This window comes from Doryrhamphus excisus, chromosome 11, assembly GCF_030265055.1.
Source record: "Doryrhamphus excisus isolate RoL2022-K1 chromosome 11, RoL_Dexc_1.0, whole genome shotgun sequence".
NCBI classification, from domain to species: Eukaryota; Metazoa; Chordata; class Actinopteri; order Syngnathiformes; family Syngnathidae; genus Doryrhamphus; species Doryrhamphus excisus.
In genome coordinates, this window is record NC_080476.1 from 5,851,632 (window position 1) to 5,870,159 (window position 18,528).

Here is an 18,528-nt window from a genome sequence, read left to right on the forward strand (position 1 = left end):
GCCTCGGCGATCAAATACACATTTTAATGGTTGAAATCATACGGGCCGTTTTCTAAATGTAAACAATTCTTGTACATTCAAATGTATATCAGTATTATCCTATTGATTGCTTCAGCCGTTTAAAGGGAGAAGCTTTGAAAAGAGGAACTGTTTTGCCTTACAGTCTAACCTGTTTATGCACGACAGGTTTCTGTCCTGTGAAAGTATTTTAACTGAATAAGAAGTCCAGCCTGCTGTTCCATGTGGGTACACAATCCACAAAGATGTGTTGTACTGCAGTGAGCAGCACTTTTAACTAATGCAAATGTGATGCAAATACTTTTACTGGTGAAGTATGAAGTTTAAATCTTGCCTGTTTTTTTTCCTCCCTGCTCTTATTTACTTAAAAAAGTAACATTTTTGTTACTTAAGTCATTTTAAAAATCTCTCACATTCTATTCTTCTAGTCAAAATTGTTGGCAAGAATAAAACTTAAATGCTTCACCTTCAATATCATTGTTGTTATTTTCTCCTACGCATCAAATCGGAAGTGGGTGATTTCTATTAGTGTTAATTTTGCATTAATCCCAAATAAGAGTTCGAAATATATATAATTGAATCTAACATCAATATAATATGCAAGGGTCTTAAAGGGACTATTTGCAACTGGCTTGCAACACCACCACCATTTTTGATTTACAAGACAGTCCATTACAATTAAAAATGGGCAGAAATTGTCATTAGATAATTGAATGCCGTTTATTGCTGTCCTGTACACACACACACACACACACGCCTGCAGTGTGCACATACACAACTTCAGTGTTTTACCGATGTTGCACTTGCCTTTTGTCTTAGATATAAAAATATTCATGAAGGGTGTTGTAACGTTTACACCATCAGCGCTTAGCCACACTGCGGTGTATGTGTGTCTGTTATGTGGGGCGTGGCTTACTTGCTCGGTGTAGGTAGAGGCAGATATAACGCTTGCAAACAGTCCCTTTGAGCCCACTTTCGCTTTTTGTTATTTACCCTTTTGATTACTTTCTCCAGCTTTAAAATGTCTTTCCTCTTTCCAGGTCCTGTTTAAAAAATTTGGGCCACAAAAATGATCTCTATTTTAACCAAGCTGCCTTTCCATTGGTTTGTGTTGAATACCAATGTTGAAACTTATATTTTTAACTCGTCTACGACTTATAAAAAGAGTAATAATAATGCATACCTGTGAACCCCAAGCTTTTGTGATGGATATAGTCTTATTTCTTACTGCTTTATACCATCTTTGTAGACACAAATGACATCTGCTGTTGCAAAAATGTGATTTGTGGTGCATGCCGATTTTTTGTTGTTAAAGGGTTCAAGGCATTTAAGGCATCAACATCAAGCCTCTGGGATTTGCACTTGCCACTATAATGAATAATAAATTTTATTGTGACATAATACTTTAAAAACGGGTATTTAGTCTCTTTTTAGGTAGATGACACATGCGGGACTGCCTTTAGTCACTCCACAATAAGAATGTCCAAACTTGTCACAACAAACGATGGATGGGTTGCCATTTAAAATCAGTAGCAATCTTGTTGTCACATATGCAAATACTTGTTGACATTTTGAATGTAGATGTGGTGTTCAAGAACGTGTACGCTCTTGACTTTTGATTTTGCCTACTTTGAGTTTGAAAACTCACACCCTAATATGCTTGACAAATCAAATGATGAATTAGCAGTTATCAACCGAATATCTAGAGATGACTTCAAATACTCGGAGTGCTGCCAGTGTACTTGTACTACAGGTGGTCCTCAGGTTAGGTATAGGTTCTTTGCCTAGGCTGTGATGTAAGTCGTGTTTAGGTGTAAGTCTGTTCTTACACCCAAGTTAATTCCTAGCCACTCATTGTCTCCTTACCACAGGCAGACGTTACAATGCCACAGTCCAGTGTTGAGGGTAGTGTGGCTGCACCTATGTGTATTCATCCACTCTAACAAGTCTTATATTTGGGCCAAAATGTTGTTAGTTAATTTATGGGAGCGTGTACGTAACCACGAAACAACGGACCACCTGTATAAAGTTCTGCTGCTCTGCTGGGATGATGATGTCTACCGTGAGCCTTTTCTCTGCATGATCAGCTTACCCTATGGTCTCTTTAATGCACATGCAAGCCTTTATCTGCTGAGGCTGCGCGATATCAGTCACCACACCAGTAAGATGAATGGAATTTCATTACTGCTGCTCAAGGCTGGGTCATGCGGTGCAGGGTGGGCTTATGCAGTTGAAACTGTACCCATAATTTGACTCAGAAGGGCTTTTCCCAGTAGGCCGCCATTTAGAAAACAAGTTATTTCCGCCTTTGTGTGTTTTACCCCACTTTCTATGCACAGATAAACATTACTGCTGACCATTTTCTAAAGCTTAATGCAGCTTTTTAAAATGGGGACTTTGACTGCATTCCAGTGCACACTGCTGAGAAAGCAGTCGCAGTTCTCTTGTTTAATTTGTTTAAATGTTACAGGTCAGTACTTTCAAACATGAATAACAATGTTAGAAATCTGAGAATTGAGAGTGGGCCGTGAAACAACAATTATGAAGCATCCAAAAACCCATAATGTCTTTTTTTTTTTTTAATGACACCCATGTTTCTCGTGTCTTTCTCTCCAGGTCGGATTTTCTGACAGCACAGCAGTGATTGCAGTGCTGTTAGGAAGGAATGTCTTAAATGTGGGATTTTGTAGCCCTCCACTCAGTCGTGTTTGTAGCTTTAGTGACAACCTTTAGTAAAATGGTCAGCAGGAATGTGAAGATCATGTTATTTGTTGCTGAGTAAGGCCAGCACATGGAAAATATCCATGCAGTTGGCCATCTTGTGCGTAAACACTTCCCAGTCTGTCTAACACCTCGGATTCAGTGACAGTGAAGATGGCGGCATCCCTCCCTCTAGTGACTCATGTTGATGACGCACTTTTAGATCAGGGGCATGTGCAAGCATCGGGATTTCTGGGAGATTTGACACGACGGACAGTTGAGCTCAAGCCTGGAAGATGTCCGATGGAACATGCTCCATTCTGGATTGTCTTAATACAGACTACAGACTTTTCAAAACCTAATTGCATTTAAAGGTGATGGTGTTTCCACCATCTTCAAACAAGGGATCATTTGTAGACATTTGTAGGGAATTCTGCTCCATGTGCCGTATACAATGTAGAGAAACAATGTACACTACTTTGGATGTACAGTTTTTATTTATGAGTTGTAGTTTTGTATGTGTTTCATGCTGATTTATAGGACTATGGGATGAACAAAAATGGGTTTACCATATGGGGACAGTGAGGGGTTGGACTCCATTCCTTCTTTCCTCCTAAACATCGGTTATTCTTATGGAGACATTTTGGACACTGTTACACTTCCAATGTTGGTGGAATAGTTTGGGGAAGGTCGTGTGGGAGAACATGAAACCCCTGAGCCACGTCTCTGTCACAAGTCACTATTAACCCCTCAAATCCAGATGAGTGGATAAAAAAAAAGCATCTTGTCCAAAGTCTTCCAAAATGAGTGGAAGCTGTTGTAGCTGCGAACGGATTGGAGACCACATTTCCTTACTTTTTCACTTTGTTTATGTAATGGACCTGTTGTCCCAATACGCTTGTCTAAATGATGTACTTGTGAGGTGTAAAACTAAGCGAGATGATTGATGTAATAAAAAGAAAAGACCATGCTAGAAGGGGGATACACTATAAAAATGTCTGTTTTGGTGACAACTGTGCGTACAACTTGCTTGCTCTAATAAATCTTTGCTCTTTAAAATGTCTTCCAACGTCTGCTGTTTCAAGTGTGTCTTTTTTGCCTATCACTCTTTCCTCTACGTCAGCAGTTTTGCATTCTCTGTTTGATTTCATTGTTTGGCTTTGGCACATCACAGATTTGATCAATGCGGAAAGTAACGTATGGGACAAAAACTGATGTGATTTATTCCTTGCCATATCTATCTATCCAGCTGAGGCCAATGATGATAAATGACCCTGAGGTACCCTCTCCTTCTCTTTTACTTTTTAAAAGAATCGCTAAGAAAATACTTTTGGCCCAAATCAATGCCAACTTCTCTTCGGCCGATGATCTCTCATCAGATGTGGAAACACAGGATGATGATTCCGCTTCTGAAACTGAAAGGGAGCTAAAACAAGCCAGTGTGGAAAGTGGACAAGAGAATGGAGAAAATGGTGAGTGTGCCTTACATTGAATAGCACCACCCTGTGCATCTTTTAAATAAGCACAAGTGAAAAAACATTGACTCAAGGCCGATCACAAAGTGCAGCCACTGCTTGCTGTTAAAGGTGTTGAAATGACTGCTGCAGGGGATAACATGGCCTCTCCCTCTTCTGATGCCGGCTCTGATCGACCCAACGTGGAGAACCACCACCTGCTGCGCCACAAACTGACACTGGATGAGGCGGTAGGAAGTGACAACGCGGGGTCGGGAGTTGAAGAAGGAAAGCAGGAGAAGAAGCAAAGACTTGGGCCCAAGCAGTTGAGCAGTGAGAAGACTTTGTACATGACACATTGGTTTTGTGTTACACCATGGAATTCTAACAGGTGACTCTGCTTTGTGTGCAGCTGATGATGAAACTGGAGACGCTGAGAATAATGTGTCAGAGCTGGAAGACTTTGGAATGAGCGAGGAGCTGAGTGAGTCAGAGGAGGAAGAAAAGCTAGAAAGGTACAAAAGCACATGACGCATTTTCCAAACCTGACTAAAAACCTGACAAGGGAGTCAAAATTTTAAGTTGTGGTGCACTCAAAACTTTGGTTCAATCCCTGCCACATCTAAAAAAAAACATTAAAAAGCTAACTGTACAATGTTTCATTCAAAAATTGTGGAAAAAAATACATTGCGCTCACAAAACGTCATTGATAACAATTGTGATTGATTGGACACCAGACCATTTTTAGATATGAATACATAACATGGAGTTGTTTGGCCCTGTATGCAGCCCTGTGTGTTAAAAGCAAAACGGAAGGTGCATCCCCCGCTAAGTGAAAAGTATCATTTGTTATTTCCCAAGTACCTCTACTTGATATGAAAAATTGTGGGCCCATTATGCAAACACCACATAAATAATGACTTCCACTGGAAATTATTTTAAGCCTCTTATTCTTTTTCTTTTGACTTTTCCCTTCAGGGGTCGCCACAGCAAATCAATCTTCTCCATCCAACCCTTTCTTCTCCATCTGTCTCTCTAATGCAACTACCCCCTTGTCCTCCTTCACTACATTCATATACCTCCTCCTTGGTCTTCCTCTATGTCTCCTACCTGGCAGCTCTAAACGCAGCATCCTTCTACCAATATATATAGTGAATATGTGCCAAGTGACATGTCCAAACCATCTCAGTCTGGCCTCTCTGACTTTATCTCCAAGGCCTCTAACATGTAATGTCCCTCTGATGTACTCCTTCCTGATCCTATCCATCCTGGTCACTCCCAATGAGAACCTCAGCATTCTCATCTCTGCTACCTCCCGTTCTGCCTTAAGCCACTCATTAAAAATATCATTTTTTGTGACCCCCCCCCCCCCCCCCCCCGACCCCCTAAAAAAAAACCCTGCCCATGATTAAATCACCACTAAAGAAAAGACCAAATATTACCCAATATTCATTTTGTTATCAGTATACCTCAATAATGTAACCATTACCAACATGGACTTTCTATTTCACCAATCATTAACAACTTCAAAATGTACATAGAAGATCCTGCATATACAAGATATCCACTTTATCTTCTATATTTTTGTTTTTTTGAGTACTCTGAGAAACATGCTGACAAAATGGGCTTTAGAACATGACAGTGCATTATTTTGCTAAGAACAATGAGTATGTTTCAAAATCTATATTTTTCATTAGACAGACAACCTGACGCAAAACAAAGTCTACAGTGTATCTTTGAGAAAAAAAACCCACATGCGCTTCCGGTTTTGTTCCTAATTTTTATGGACAGAATTTCTAGGCGCATCCAATTAGATACGGGGGTCCAGTTTAGGGGCCTTGGGATCTTGTCTCTGCGATCCACAGATGATGTGGTGGTCTCATGAAAATGTGACCTTCAGCGTTTACTGGGAGCTGAGTGTGAAGCTTCTGTGATAAAACTCAACACCTCCAAATCAGAGGCCAGGGTTCTCTGCTGGAAAAAAAGTTGATTGCACCTTTTGTGTTGGGAGTGAGGTCTTGCCCCAGGACGATGAGTTCAAGTGTCTCGGGGTCTTGTTCACAAGTGAGGGAAGACTGGAGCGTGAGATGACCAGGCATTTTGATGCAGCTTCTGTAGTAGGAGAGATAAGGTGAGGAGCACGGTCATCTCGAAGGAGCTCAGAGTCGAGCCCTGGGTGGGCATCTGGTCAAGATGCCTCCCTGATGAGGTATTCCTGACAAGGAGGAGGGTTCGGGGCAGACCGAGGACACGCTGTTGAAGGCTGACCCGGGAACACTTAGGTGTGCCCCTAGTAGCCGAAGATCGGGAAGTCTGGGCTTTCCTGCGCCCCTACTTCCCTACCCGGCTGCCCCTGAGATAAACAAAAAAATTATGGATGGATATTGAGTAATTATATTTTGATCAATAGACATGGATGTATACACTGCATATAAGCAATCAGTGAACTTCACATGTATATGTTTTCTTGCTCCAGTTCATCCTCTAAATTGAAAGAAGTGTCCCAGGTGCCCTGCATTTTGTTGTCTGACTCCAGCAGTGAGAAGGTAACCCTCTTCATCCTATGATTACCACTGTCATTTATTGCTGGTAAGAAGATGGTCATCTCGTTGTGCTATTGGAGCAGAGTATGCAAGAAGACACAGATGCTGCAGTCAGCAACAGCCAGGGCACGCCCAGAAAACGCAAAAAGATCCGCAAAATTATTGAAGATGGGAATCTCCGTGCTGAGACCCAGGAAGCACTACGAGAGGAGGAGGAGCGATGCAGACGGCTGGCAAGGAGAGAGCAACAGATGGAAGATCGACGAGTGGTAATAACTAATTTTATTTTATTGAGACTACTACTGAGACCGCTGCCCGTGCGACCTGGACCCGGATAAGAGGAGGAAAATGGAATGGAATTTTATTAATATTTTTTCAAGTAATACTTAGGGGTGTCGCAAGACACTCAACACACGAGACAATACACGGAATTGGGTCCACGAGAACAAGGCGAGACAAAATTTTAACATGTGCAATGAAATCCCTGGCTGTACAAACGAACGGTTTTATTTAACCGAGTCACAAAGCCAGTGCTGACATTTTTAATGTTGTTAGCGGTGATTAAGGTTCCAGACAAGCCCGTACATCTCCATGTGTGATGTGATGTAAAGCACTTAATGTAGAGTTCCAATACTGCCTTCCACACTGCCACGTCCATATTACATTTATTATCATTCATAGGAACAGTGCCATAGTTCTCAGTCTGATTGGCTTCTGGCTGCCATGTTCTCGCCAGACAGCTTTTCTCCAAACGGGAAATCTTGTCAGGTTTTAATCTCGTGACACCCTTAGTAATACTGTATAACGTGTCCTTTGTTTCCTTGAAAGGTACTATATACTGTGAATTCAAGTTCTAATTATTAATACACTTCCAGATAACTATCGTAGATGATGAGCTGTCTCAAGTTGCATGTCCCGTCACCACCAAACTGATTCTGGATCAGGATGAGGAGACCAAGATCCCTCTAGTTGAGGTGCAGGAGGAACTGGTGACCTGCCTCAAGCCTCACCAAGTGGACGGTTAGTACACACTCACACATTGGCATTTATTTATATCAGTGAGCTCCCCCATCAGTGAATATATTATTGTTGGGTCCTCCACCTAAAAATCATAATTTCATGTCCGAAGTGCATTTTTGAGGAATTTATTAAGGCTTTGTTTGAAGGAAGTGATCAGGAACATTTTTATATGTTATATAATTGCATGCATACATTAAAATTAAACATCAAAATTGTACTCAATAATACACAGAAAGCTGATATTTCACTTCTTACTGTCCAATGGGTTTATACCATGGAGGAAGGTGACTAAAATAGTGCTCAATTTACTTAAATTCATTTTAATTTACTTCCAAATTAAAAAATAAAAACAGGCATTGATTGTTTATTCTATATTTTAATGTAGTTATTAACTAGCTGTCTGTGACACAACAAGAACGGAGCCATGTCGTACTTTTGGGTCCCGGCCCACCAGTTGAGAATATCTGTCCTAAATCACATTTTATTTTTCTTGCCTCATTTCCTCACTTTTCCATTTGGTATAAACTATATTGGACAAGCTGAGTATTATACTGTACATAGAAATTGAAGAATATGTCCCTTCTTTTTTGAGACACCTTTACACCTGAGAGGTGCTAGTTTGGCATCTCTTTTGTAGTTCGTCCCAAAGGTGTTCAATGGGCTTCTTCCACACATAATAGACTTTTATGGGCTTTCTCCAAGCTGCAGAATAATTAACAATGAGGACTGAAAGGACACTATCCCCTGATTAATTAATTCAAAATTGTGTCCCAAAACGTTGGTGTGTATATATAATTATAGTTGTGTGTTTTGTGAAATGCCCAACAAGGAGGTAAACTGCCAAGTGCATTCTCTGAGATAAATCCCCCCCCGACCCCTTCCCTTTGTCCTCTTCAACAGGAGTCCAGTTCATTTGGGACAGCTGCTGTGAGTCCATGAAGAAGGCCAACTCAAGTCCGGGATCAGGCTGCATCCTGGCTCACTGCATGGGCCTGGGAAAGACTCTGCAGGTATATGCAGAAGCACCATCTGCCCCAAGAGTTACAAACAAACACACTGACTGGTAACTGCAGCAAAGTATAGTACTTGTATTTAGAGTGGGCAGGATTGAATGAAAAGGAACTTTCTTCTATGGGGGACATTTATCTTGGACATCAGTGCCCTTTTTGTCTGCATCTGGTAAAATAGCAATACACAGTGCAACCTCGAAACAGGACAACCGAAGCATTTTATTCAATAAGAAATAATGGTTCCAGACAACCAAAAAATATGAACAAAAACACAGAAGAGTGATGCAGACACTGTTTCACTGTAGTCAGTTACCAACTTAACTTTAAGAGTGTATGATTGGAGTGGAGTATACTTCAGTCACGTCAAACTTGTTGTAAACTTCACCAATAGGTACTGTACAATCATCATTACACACACTGGCCCGCCTCACTACTTGTTATGTGTCTCCGTTAAACCCGCTCTAACTTGTGTTAACTTGTCATCTTTACATGACATGATGCTATCTTTATACTTTTCTTTCTAAATTCTTTTGGACAAATGGTGAGTTATTTTGCAGCCATAATTAAAGAAAAAAACAACTAATGGTACATACCAAAAGAAACATTTGACTCTCATCTTTCATCAGAATTTTCTACCTTTTTCCATTCTTTAAAAATCAGCAGTAGGACAACAAAATAGCAGTTGTCACACAAAAAAGGAAGAAACAGCATTTAGTGAAAAGGCAAATTGAAGCACAACTTTGACACAAATTTAGCCCGTAACCTCCTTCGTACAACACGGCGAGATGCCTTTTCACTTCCTGGTTGCTGCGGAGCATGTACTGTATTTCTATGGGAGGGATGCAAGCCATGCGCTTTTTGTCTCTCTTCTATTGTGGAGTTGCATCATCAACCCTTTGGGCAAAAAAAAACGTGATAAAAAAACATATAAATATGTCTCGGAATGAGTTACTAAGATGAAGGAATGAGGCAAAAACAAGAGTTTTTCTTCATTTTCAGCTCCCCTCCACACACACACACACACACACACACACAAAACGATAATTAAAGGATTCGTCCATAGTGTCCCAGCATGCTTCACAGGGATTGAGTCACCAGAGTGTGGATGCTTTGTTTGTGAAAAATACATCTTTTTGACAATCATTTTTGTCTTAAACCAACGCATACAAAAACTGAGGTTCTACTGTATAAGCATTTGTAATTTGTTTTTCTCTTTTTTTCCTGTCCACCCACAGTGTTTGTTTTTTTTTGTTTTACTTTAAGGTGGTTGCCTTCCTTCACACAGTGTTGCTGTCAAAGAACCTCCATTTCAAAACAGCACTGGTTGTGTGTCCTCTTAACACAGTCCTCAACTGGCTTAATGAGTTCAACAAATGGCAGACAAAGTTGAAGAGCAAGAAAGTCAAGGTACAAGATTGATTGTAAGTCCTAAATATTCAATGTGGTTCATGTTGGATTGCAAATATGTTCCAGGTTACTGAGCTGGCCACAGTGAAGTCTCCAGCTGAGCGACTCCGAGCTCTGCAGACCTGGCACTGTACTGGAGGAGTGATGATAATGGGCTACGAAATGTATAGAAATCTGTCCCTATCCACTAAAACCAACCATGCGGAGTTAAAGAAGCAATTCAAGCACCTACTGGTGAATCCAGGTACAATACTTGAGGAACACGGTATTATCCAGACTTTTAACTCACTCCGGTGTATAAGTTGCTTATTTCACAAAATTCTAAATCTAATCTGGAAGTGAAGTCATTCAACTACACAATAGCATAAAGAATATACCTTAACATGCCTTAACAAGTGAGTCACAACAAGCAAGTAACTCCTGGTAAGCAAGTTCACCAAGCTCCCGATCTCATACCACATCACTGAATCCATTGAATTATTCCCCCAACAACAAGCCTAGAGCGCCCTCTCACAGCTGCTGATGGTAATGTTTACAACAGGACCAGCTAAATTAGAATACGGTACTCGACCATGATTATTTCTTTGGCAGTCTGAGGCAGTCTGTGGCTTCTCAGCTGTGTCTCTTTTTTTTTCTTTTTTAGGTCCAGACTTTGTGGTGTGTGATGAGGGGCACATTCTGCGCAATGACACCTCCAATATATCTAAAGCCATGAATGCTGTGAAGACACGGCGAAGAGTGGTGCTCACTGGCACGCCGCTGCAAAACAACCTGATAGAGTGTAAGATTTCACCTCTACAACTGCTCAATTGTTACGGTTAATGCATACGTGTTCTTTCTTTTTTTTTTTTTTATTGCTGCAGACCACTGCATGGTCAGCTTCATCAAGCGGAATCTTCTGGGCTCATCGCAGGAGTTCCGAAACCGCTTTGTCAACCCGATACAGAACGGCCAGTGTGCCGACTCCACACCAAAAGACGTCCGAATCATGAAGAGGCGGGCGCACGTCCTCCATGCTATGTTGAATGGTTGCGTGCAAGTAAGAACTACTGTATTAGTAGTATGTATTTTCACTCCAATAGCGACTAAAGCTTTTTTCCCCCTTTAGAGGAGAGATTACTCAGAGCTGACTCAGTTTCTGCCTCCTAAGCATGAGTATGTGGTGGCAGTCAGGGTGTCGCCTCTGCAGTATAAGTTGTACAGCCACTACCTGCAGCATGTCAGTGGTGAGTACGGATGGCTGTTTGGCGAAATGTCCTTCATTATTCATTGGACAAACCTTTGAAACTAATTCTAACTAACAAAATAGAATAGAAACAACCTTTGTTTTTTAACAAACATTAACTGACAGATATGAGAAGAACAGCAATGATGTCTTAGGCTCAGAGATCTTTAACTGTTCACATAAGCAAGGCCACTCTGATATACAATATCTATATATTTTTACATTTTCTAAAAACATTTTCTAAAAAATTCATTCATTTTCTACCGCTTATCCTCACGAGGGTCGCTGGAGCCTATCCTCTTCGGGCGAGAGGCGGGGTACACCCTGGACTGGTGGCCAGCCAATCACAGGGCACATATAGACAAACAACCATTCACACTCACATTCATACCTATGGACAATTTGGAGTCACCAATTAACCTAGCATGTTTTTGGAATGTGGGAGGATACCGGGGTACCCGGAGAAAATCCACGCATGCACGGGGAGAACATGCAAACTCCACACAGAGATGCCCGAGGGTGGAATTGAATTCGGGTCTCCAAGCAGTGAGGCCTGCGCGCTAACCACTCATTCGCTGTGCAGCCTACGGTCAAAACAATGTTATTTATATTTGCAGACAATGCTTCATGTTGTTTGATGTATTTTGCCCATTTTTTTTTGTTTTAGTTTTTTGTTTAATGTGGCAGACCAGAAAAACACAATAACTACCGGCTGTAAATGGCCAAAAATATGCTCATTATGGATGATTTCTCTTATTGTGTAGTACAATTTGTTGGTGATTGTCTTCTCAGGCATGAGCAGCCAGCTTGGCAGCGCAAAGATGAAGGTCGGTGCAAACCTGTTCAAGGATTTCCAAGTACTCGGTCGAGTTTGGACTCATCCTTGGTGCCTTCAACTCAGCCATAAAGCCAAAGAAAAAAGGGTAAAGTAGCCAACAAAAAGTCACCAAAAAAGGTTCACAGCTTGTTTTACAAAAGATGATTTCATATTTCAGTTACAGCGATGTTTAGAAACCAAGAATCCCTTTGCAGCTGCAACTGTGTGCCAGAATGAAGAATCCACAGAAAGGTGAGACCTACGACATCTGCTATTACAGGAGTGTGCAAAGGTCATTTGCGGCCTGCAGCTCGTCTTTTTTTACAGGCCAAAACACCATGCCTGTGTATATTTTAAAGGGCCAGTTATTCAGTTTTCTTAAATATGTTCTATAATCGTTTTTGAAAGCGAATGCTTGTTTTTATTCCCCATGTATTTGGATTATTCCAAAACATGTACCGGCTGTATTTTCTCCCCCAAAAATTCAGCGTTGGACACCAATTGGCCAGTGGCAGTGGCAGCGTAGCATGTTGTTCGTCGCCGCTGGCAATGACACAGCCGAGAAACCACCCTCAGTAGTCACCACTGGAGTATCCAGCATGCCTTGTGGGCATTTTGCAACAGTTGTGCTAGGAGTCCACTGGGCCGGTGCCAGTTTGTGCCAAAGATTATGTGATTGCCGCATAGTTGCTCGCTGTGGCGCCGAATTAATGTTCGCTTGGCATGTTGCCACTATGCCCCAATCACATAACCTTTGGCACGAACTGGCACTGGCTCAGTGGACTCCTAGCATCATTGGCGCAACTTGGCTCGCACCATTACATTCCAGTGGATTCCAATCGGTGGATTGTTTGTGACATTTGGTTCCACTTGGTGGAGGAAGATTTTAAACATTTTGAAATTTTCTTGCCACCACGCTAAATATTTGCTGCCGTGATGGGCCACCATGAGCCAGTTGGGAGGCAGTTTAAGGCACTGCACGCCACTAGGCACCATATTGGCGACACTAGGCGCCACAGCAAATTGCATTGGTGCGAACTGGCACCAACTGGCACTGGCCCAGTGGACTCTTAACATTAAATTTCAATGCCATCTAATGTTACTGCACTTCATTCAGCAATAGTGGCAAATCTTAAAAAAATACATAAATGCCACCAATAAATGAACATATGGCAAACCCTGATGTATCAGGTTTTATACCTCAGCCACATTTCTCACCACTCCTGTACATTCATTGTGCTTGCCTCAGTAGACCAAGCGGAAGCGCCTCCAGTGGACCAACCAAGATGGATGCAGCAAGTGTTCTTAATGTTGCATCTCAAGGTACTGAGACTGTGTGTCCATATCACCCCCAACATCACCTTGCAAATAATCTGCTCGTTTGTTGTATACCCCTTCTAGGCCAGTGCTGGTTCCAAGATATGTTCTCTCAAGAAGACTCCAAAGTACTGAAGCACTCTGGCAAAATGGTGCTCTTATTCGAGATCCTGAGGAAGGCTGAAGAGTTGGGCGACAAAGTGTAGATGTCTTTTCTCACCCCAAATCTCTCTAAACATTACTCATCACCATGAACACTACGTTCTTCTTTCCTCAGACTCGTGTTCAGTCAGTCCCTGATCTCTTTGGACCTGATTGAAAACTTCCTTGCTTCTCATCGCCACAGCAATACTGATTCATCAAAAGGTATTGTTGTGTTATAAGGGCATAAAAAAATGTTGTTTGTCCTAAGGGCATTGCTGTAGTCACCAAGTACTGTAGCTACTGTTATTGAGATATTTGATGTGCTGGAAGCCTGTTATGCTTCTTATGCATCATCTGTTTAAGCGGAATGTGCATTTAAGTTTCTAATAAGATGTTTGGGAATCCCTGCTAATGCTCATGGAGCTTCCAATGTAAATTAGCATCCTGCTAACCCATTTATTTTAATGCATTACATTTGTGTTGAATGCCACAGAGATATTATTTATCTTATGTAACATCTAATTGTCATGCTTTGTTTATGTACATTCAGTTCTCAAAGGGGGCGTGCCCACCGCCATAAAAGCATTGCTTTAATGTTTAATGTTTCTCTCTTGGTTGACTCAGCGGGAAGCTGGATTAGGAACATCGATTACTACCGTCTGGATGGCTCCACCACCCCTGCGTTACGGAAGAAATGGGCCGATCACTTCAATAATGATGATAATGCACGGTATACTTGATCTGACATCATTTATTTTATATTTACTACATGACAATAAACAGGAAGTGTGTGTCATGAGACGACGTTATGTTGCTGATATGCTCTCGTGTCCCCTTAGTGGTCGGTTGTTCCTCATCTCAACAAGAGCGGGCTCACTGGGCATCAACCTGGTGGCGGCCAACAGGGTGATCATCTTTGATGCCTCGTGGAATCCCTCTTATGACATCCAGAGCATCTACAGAGTGTACCGCTTCGGACAGTCCAAGCAGGTGTTTGTGTATCGTTTCCTGGCACAGGTGAGCTCCGATGTTTTATGACCATGCAGTCTGTATGATGTCATCATATGTGGACGATTTATCATGGATCGTCAGTATTATTGTTTTCCACATAGTACCACGGCCTGGAAGTATTCCAAAGTTTGGCCTTTGGAGTATAAATACAGTCATGGAAAAATATATTAGGTATGAATGTGAGTGTGAATGGTTGTTTGTCTATATGTGCCCTGTGATTGGCTGGCGACCAGTCCAGGGTGTACCCTGCCTCTCGCCCCAAGACAGCTGGGATTGGCTTCAGCATGCCCACGACCCTAGTGAGGATAAGCGGTATAGAAAATGGATGATGTTTGTCTTTGTCTTTCTGTTTATTTCGAGTACACAGTACATGCATAGTAAACATGTTGGTTTTGGGATTGCGCCTGAATGAGGAAATGTCATTCCCAGGAGGAGGACTAGACTGTGAGTTGCAGATACTGTACATCAGGGGTCTCAAACTCAATTTACCTGGGGGCCACTGGAGCTAGGGTCTGGGCAAGGCTGGGCCGCATCAGGTTTTCCAAAAAAAACAACACATTTATTAAAAACATTCCACTGTTCTCAAATATCTTAATTTTTATTTTTTTGCACAAAATAAGATGAAAAATAAATAAACAAACCAAGAATAAAGAAAATCAATCAATCAGTAATAAATAAATAAATATAATAATAATAATAATAAAACGGCAAATAATAAAAACTTAAGAAACCACATATAGTTGGTGGGTAGACAAATTATTTTTTTCAGATTAAAATGAACAAAGCATTATTAGAGCCCTGTAGACATGACAAAACACGACTATAGTCACATTTATACTCTTTTTATTTACAACATATTGCACAACTGCAGGGTCTTGAGACACATGCTAACTCGCAAACTAGAGAGCTAGCGACCTAAACGGTAGCCTTCAAGTTATTTCCTTTAAACTTAAATAGCCAAAAACTTACCACTTCCACACGGATAGGGAGGATAACTATTAACAGTTATTTAACCTTTAACATGAACATTAATCAAACGTAATAATTTTTTCTGGGTACATGATACCATACAGCATCCATATCAAACTTGCGCAGGCCGCACTAACATTAAACTTTCATATCAAGGCGGGGGCCTCAAACTAGTGTCCTGCGGGCCGCGTGTTTGAGACCCCTGCTGTACATAGAGTATATGGTGTTGGCGCTGCTGTTGATGTGTTCAGGTCAACATACATTTCTAAAAGAGCTCCACTTTTGTGTTATTATATAACTGAGAGGTGCCCATGCTTTAATAACATAAAAAATGAATGTAATGAATGAAATATATTAGTTACCACTGTTAAACATGCTATTTTTGACAGCTTTATTTAGTATTATTTTTTGTCCTTCAGAGTTTTCCATTACTAACTATATTATGTTATTTTGCCAAGCTGCTAAAATTAATTAATAAGTAAATGTATCATTGTGGAGTTATGGCACCCATGATAAAAATATACACAGGGTGCTCCTTTCTAACTATTTTGGTCCTTTGTGATAATAATCCTAATTCCCCACCACCTTCACCCTTGGTTACCATGGCATGCAGGGCACAATGGAGGAGAAGATCTATGATCGGCAGGTGACAAAGCAGTCTTTGTCGTACCGCGTGGTGGATCAGCAGCAGATTGAGAGACACTTCACCCTTTCCGAGCTGACGGAGCTTTACACGTTTGAGCCGGACTTGCTGGACAACCCTCATTCCAGGAAAAACAAGCGAAAGACCTCTGATTTACCAACGGTAATTCTTATGTGAGTGTTATTATGTGTTGATGATTATGACGGTTATGATGTATGTTGCTCGTCAGGATGGAATTCTGGCGCAGTTGTTGGAGAAGTGCAAAGAGCACATCGTCAGCTTCCATGAGCATGAATCTCTGCTGGACCATAAGCAAGAGGAGGAGCTCACTGAGGCAGAACGCAAAGATGCTTGGGCAGAGTATCAAGCCGAGGTAACCATGCGTACACCGATCAGCGGCTTACATACATTACAGTATACACGTCACCCTTCATTTTCACGTGTCGTCCACATAGTCTAACACGGCCAAGGCTCCGGTTCAACTCAGCCTCGACGCTTTGAATGCAAAAAGCAATGAAGAGCTGATGGTAAGCATGTTGTACTTTGTACAAGTACATGTTTGTACTTTTTTAGGTTGACTTTTACTGAACATGGTACACATTTGCAGGACTTGCTGAACGGGAGCAGATCCAAAGTAGCGGCTGCCTTTGAGCTGCTGCAGCAGATGATGCCTCACACCCTCCAGGACTACTGCCTACGACTGGTGACACACTTTACACTACCGTCCTCACGCATGCACTTTTAGAAAGTGAAAGTGAAAGGGAAAAGACGAGGTCATGTGACACCATCCAAAGAGCAGTGTGCACGGTTTGGAATTATTGGATTAGTAGAAACTTTATTCATCCTTTACAGGAAATGACTTTGGTATGGAATATAATACGAGCAAATAACCGAGGGGTCTCTTAATTAGTACCAGGTACAAAACATTGGCTGTAGTCAACCTCTTGATGTAGTTTTTAAACAATAAAAGGACAGTAGCTGCATATGAAGTATGCTGAAGCAACTCCTCATTAAGGCTGACTGAGCAGTTTGCTCCTTATCGCTATGACAACATTGGTTGTGTTGCTGCTGTGTTGTGCAATATAGCATTTCTGGTGTAAAATACGTTACTTTTTTCTCACTTTGAACCGTGCGAGTTATTATGATTGATGGCTAAATTCTGGTATCGTGACATCTTCTTTACTTCAGAAATGCTACTAATCGTTTAAATACTGCGAGGAAAATGCTAGCTCTTTCTTTGACGGGAGCCAATCACAAGCTAGGAAGGGAACAAGCTTGTCAACCCATCGGAAATCGCATGTTGTCATTACTCAATATCGGATGACAGTTAATATAATATAATATAGTATAGTATCAGTCTGACTCAACTTACATCTTACTTACTTCTAATGCTAAACTCACCACACAGCAACTTAACACCCAAATTCAGCCAATTCAGGTTTAAAATTTTAAAAAGTATTTAACTTTTTTTCATAATGCAGCATTCGTCCCAGCAAAGCATTTCATTGTTTATGGCTGCCAGTGAGCTGCAATGCGTCCTCTGTCCACAAGAGGAGCCCAGAGGGAGGCTGACGTAATTGCAGCCACCCTGGCAGTGGCTTACCAATCTCATTGTGTATTTTTTTTTATAGACCATGTTCGGCTCTTGTGAAATGAAGAGCTAGCTGGTCCTCGCAGACATAGATGACATTTTATGATGCAAACATATGCGGCTTGTAGTCCGATGTGGCTTATTTATGTACAAATTTGTTTTTCTGCCTAAATTTAGTAGGTGAATCTTATACACTGGAAATTCCAGTCCTTGTTAATACATGACCATGTGATTAAAGCCAGCTTTTAGCTTTCTCATGCACTCTGAATGATTGAAAGTAGCATTTTATAGCCTCTTTTAAGGTTAGCCATGTCAAGGCCCTGCTATAATGGCATCATTTTACCATATGGTCTAACATAAAGTGGTAAGGCAAAATCTCCTTTACCCATTATTTGAAACATTTTCATTCATTTTAATGGGTCTTCTCTTTATAATTAAATACTCCAGGTGTGATATCAAATGAGGATCTGTCCCTCGGTACATAACTTGGTATCGTTACACCCGTTTGTTCCTTTTTGTTCCAGTTGCAACAGCACCCAGGACTGCCTTCAGAGCAAATCCTTGTGAGGGCCAAGCAGTGGAAAATGTTCGACATGAAGGAGCTTGAGCGTAGGAAGGCTTTTTATCAGGATCTTTTAGCACAGCAGCAATCTGTAAGT

At 41.3% G+C, this 18,528-nt stretch overlaps 1 protein-coding gene across 3 annotated transcripts in view; it reads left to right on the forward strand.

Annotated features, from left to right (window-relative positions):
* The window catches only part of LOC131138340 (transcriptional regulator ATRX-like), a 30,298-nt gene that overhangs the window by 10,969 nt on the left and 801 nt on the right, over window positions 1-18,528 (forward strand). The window contains exons 11-34 of one of the 3 annotated variants that reach the window (XM_058087173.1): window positions 4,030-4,190; window positions 4,305-4,505; window positions 4,585-4,687; window positions 6,649-6,718; window positions 6,799-6,984; window positions 7,591-7,735; window positions 8,636-8,745; window positions 10,009-10,152; window positions 10,219-10,396; window positions 10,796-10,933; window positions 11,016-11,191; window positions 11,261-11,378; window positions 12,170-12,300; window positions 12,373-12,446; window positions 13,447-13,517; window positions 13,596-13,713; window positions 13,789-13,877; window positions 14,280-14,385; window positions 14,495-14,672; window positions 16,249-16,440; window positions 16,508-16,651; window positions 16,734-16,805; window positions 16,886-16,981; window positions 18,394-18,522. In XM_058087173.1, the coding sequence (XP_057943156.1) occupies window positions 4,030-4,190; window positions 4,305-4,505; window positions 4,585-4,687; window positions 6,649-6,718; window positions 6,799-6,984; window positions 7,591-7,735; window positions 8,636-8,745; window positions 10,009-10,152; window positions 10,219-10,396; window positions 10,796-10,933; window positions 11,016-11,191; window positions 11,261-11,378; window positions 12,170-12,300; window positions 12,373-12,446; window positions 13,447-13,517; window positions 13,596-13,713; window positions 13,789-13,877; window positions 14,280-14,385; window positions 14,495-14,672; window positions 16,249-16,440; window positions 16,508-16,651; window positions 16,734-16,805; window positions 16,886-16,981; window positions 18,394-18,522 (3,130 nt within the window). Of the gene's footprint in view, window positions 1-4,029; window positions 4,191-4,304; window positions 4,506-4,584; window positions 4,688-6,648; window positions 6,719-6,798; window positions 6,985-7,590; window positions 7,736-8,635; window positions 8,746-10,008; window positions 10,153-10,218; window positions 10,397-10,795; window positions 10,934-11,015; window positions 11,192-11,260; window positions 11,379-12,169; window positions 12,301-12,372; window positions 12,447-13,443; window positions 13,518-13,595; window positions 13,714-13,788; window positions 13,878-14,279; window positions 14,386-14,494; window positions 14,673-16,248; window positions 16,441-16,507; window positions 16,652-16,733; window positions 16,806-16,885; window positions 16,982-18,393; window positions 18,523-18,528 lie in introns of all 3 variants that reach the window. The other 2 variants (XM_058087172.1, XM_058087174.1) reach the window with 2 other exon arrangements.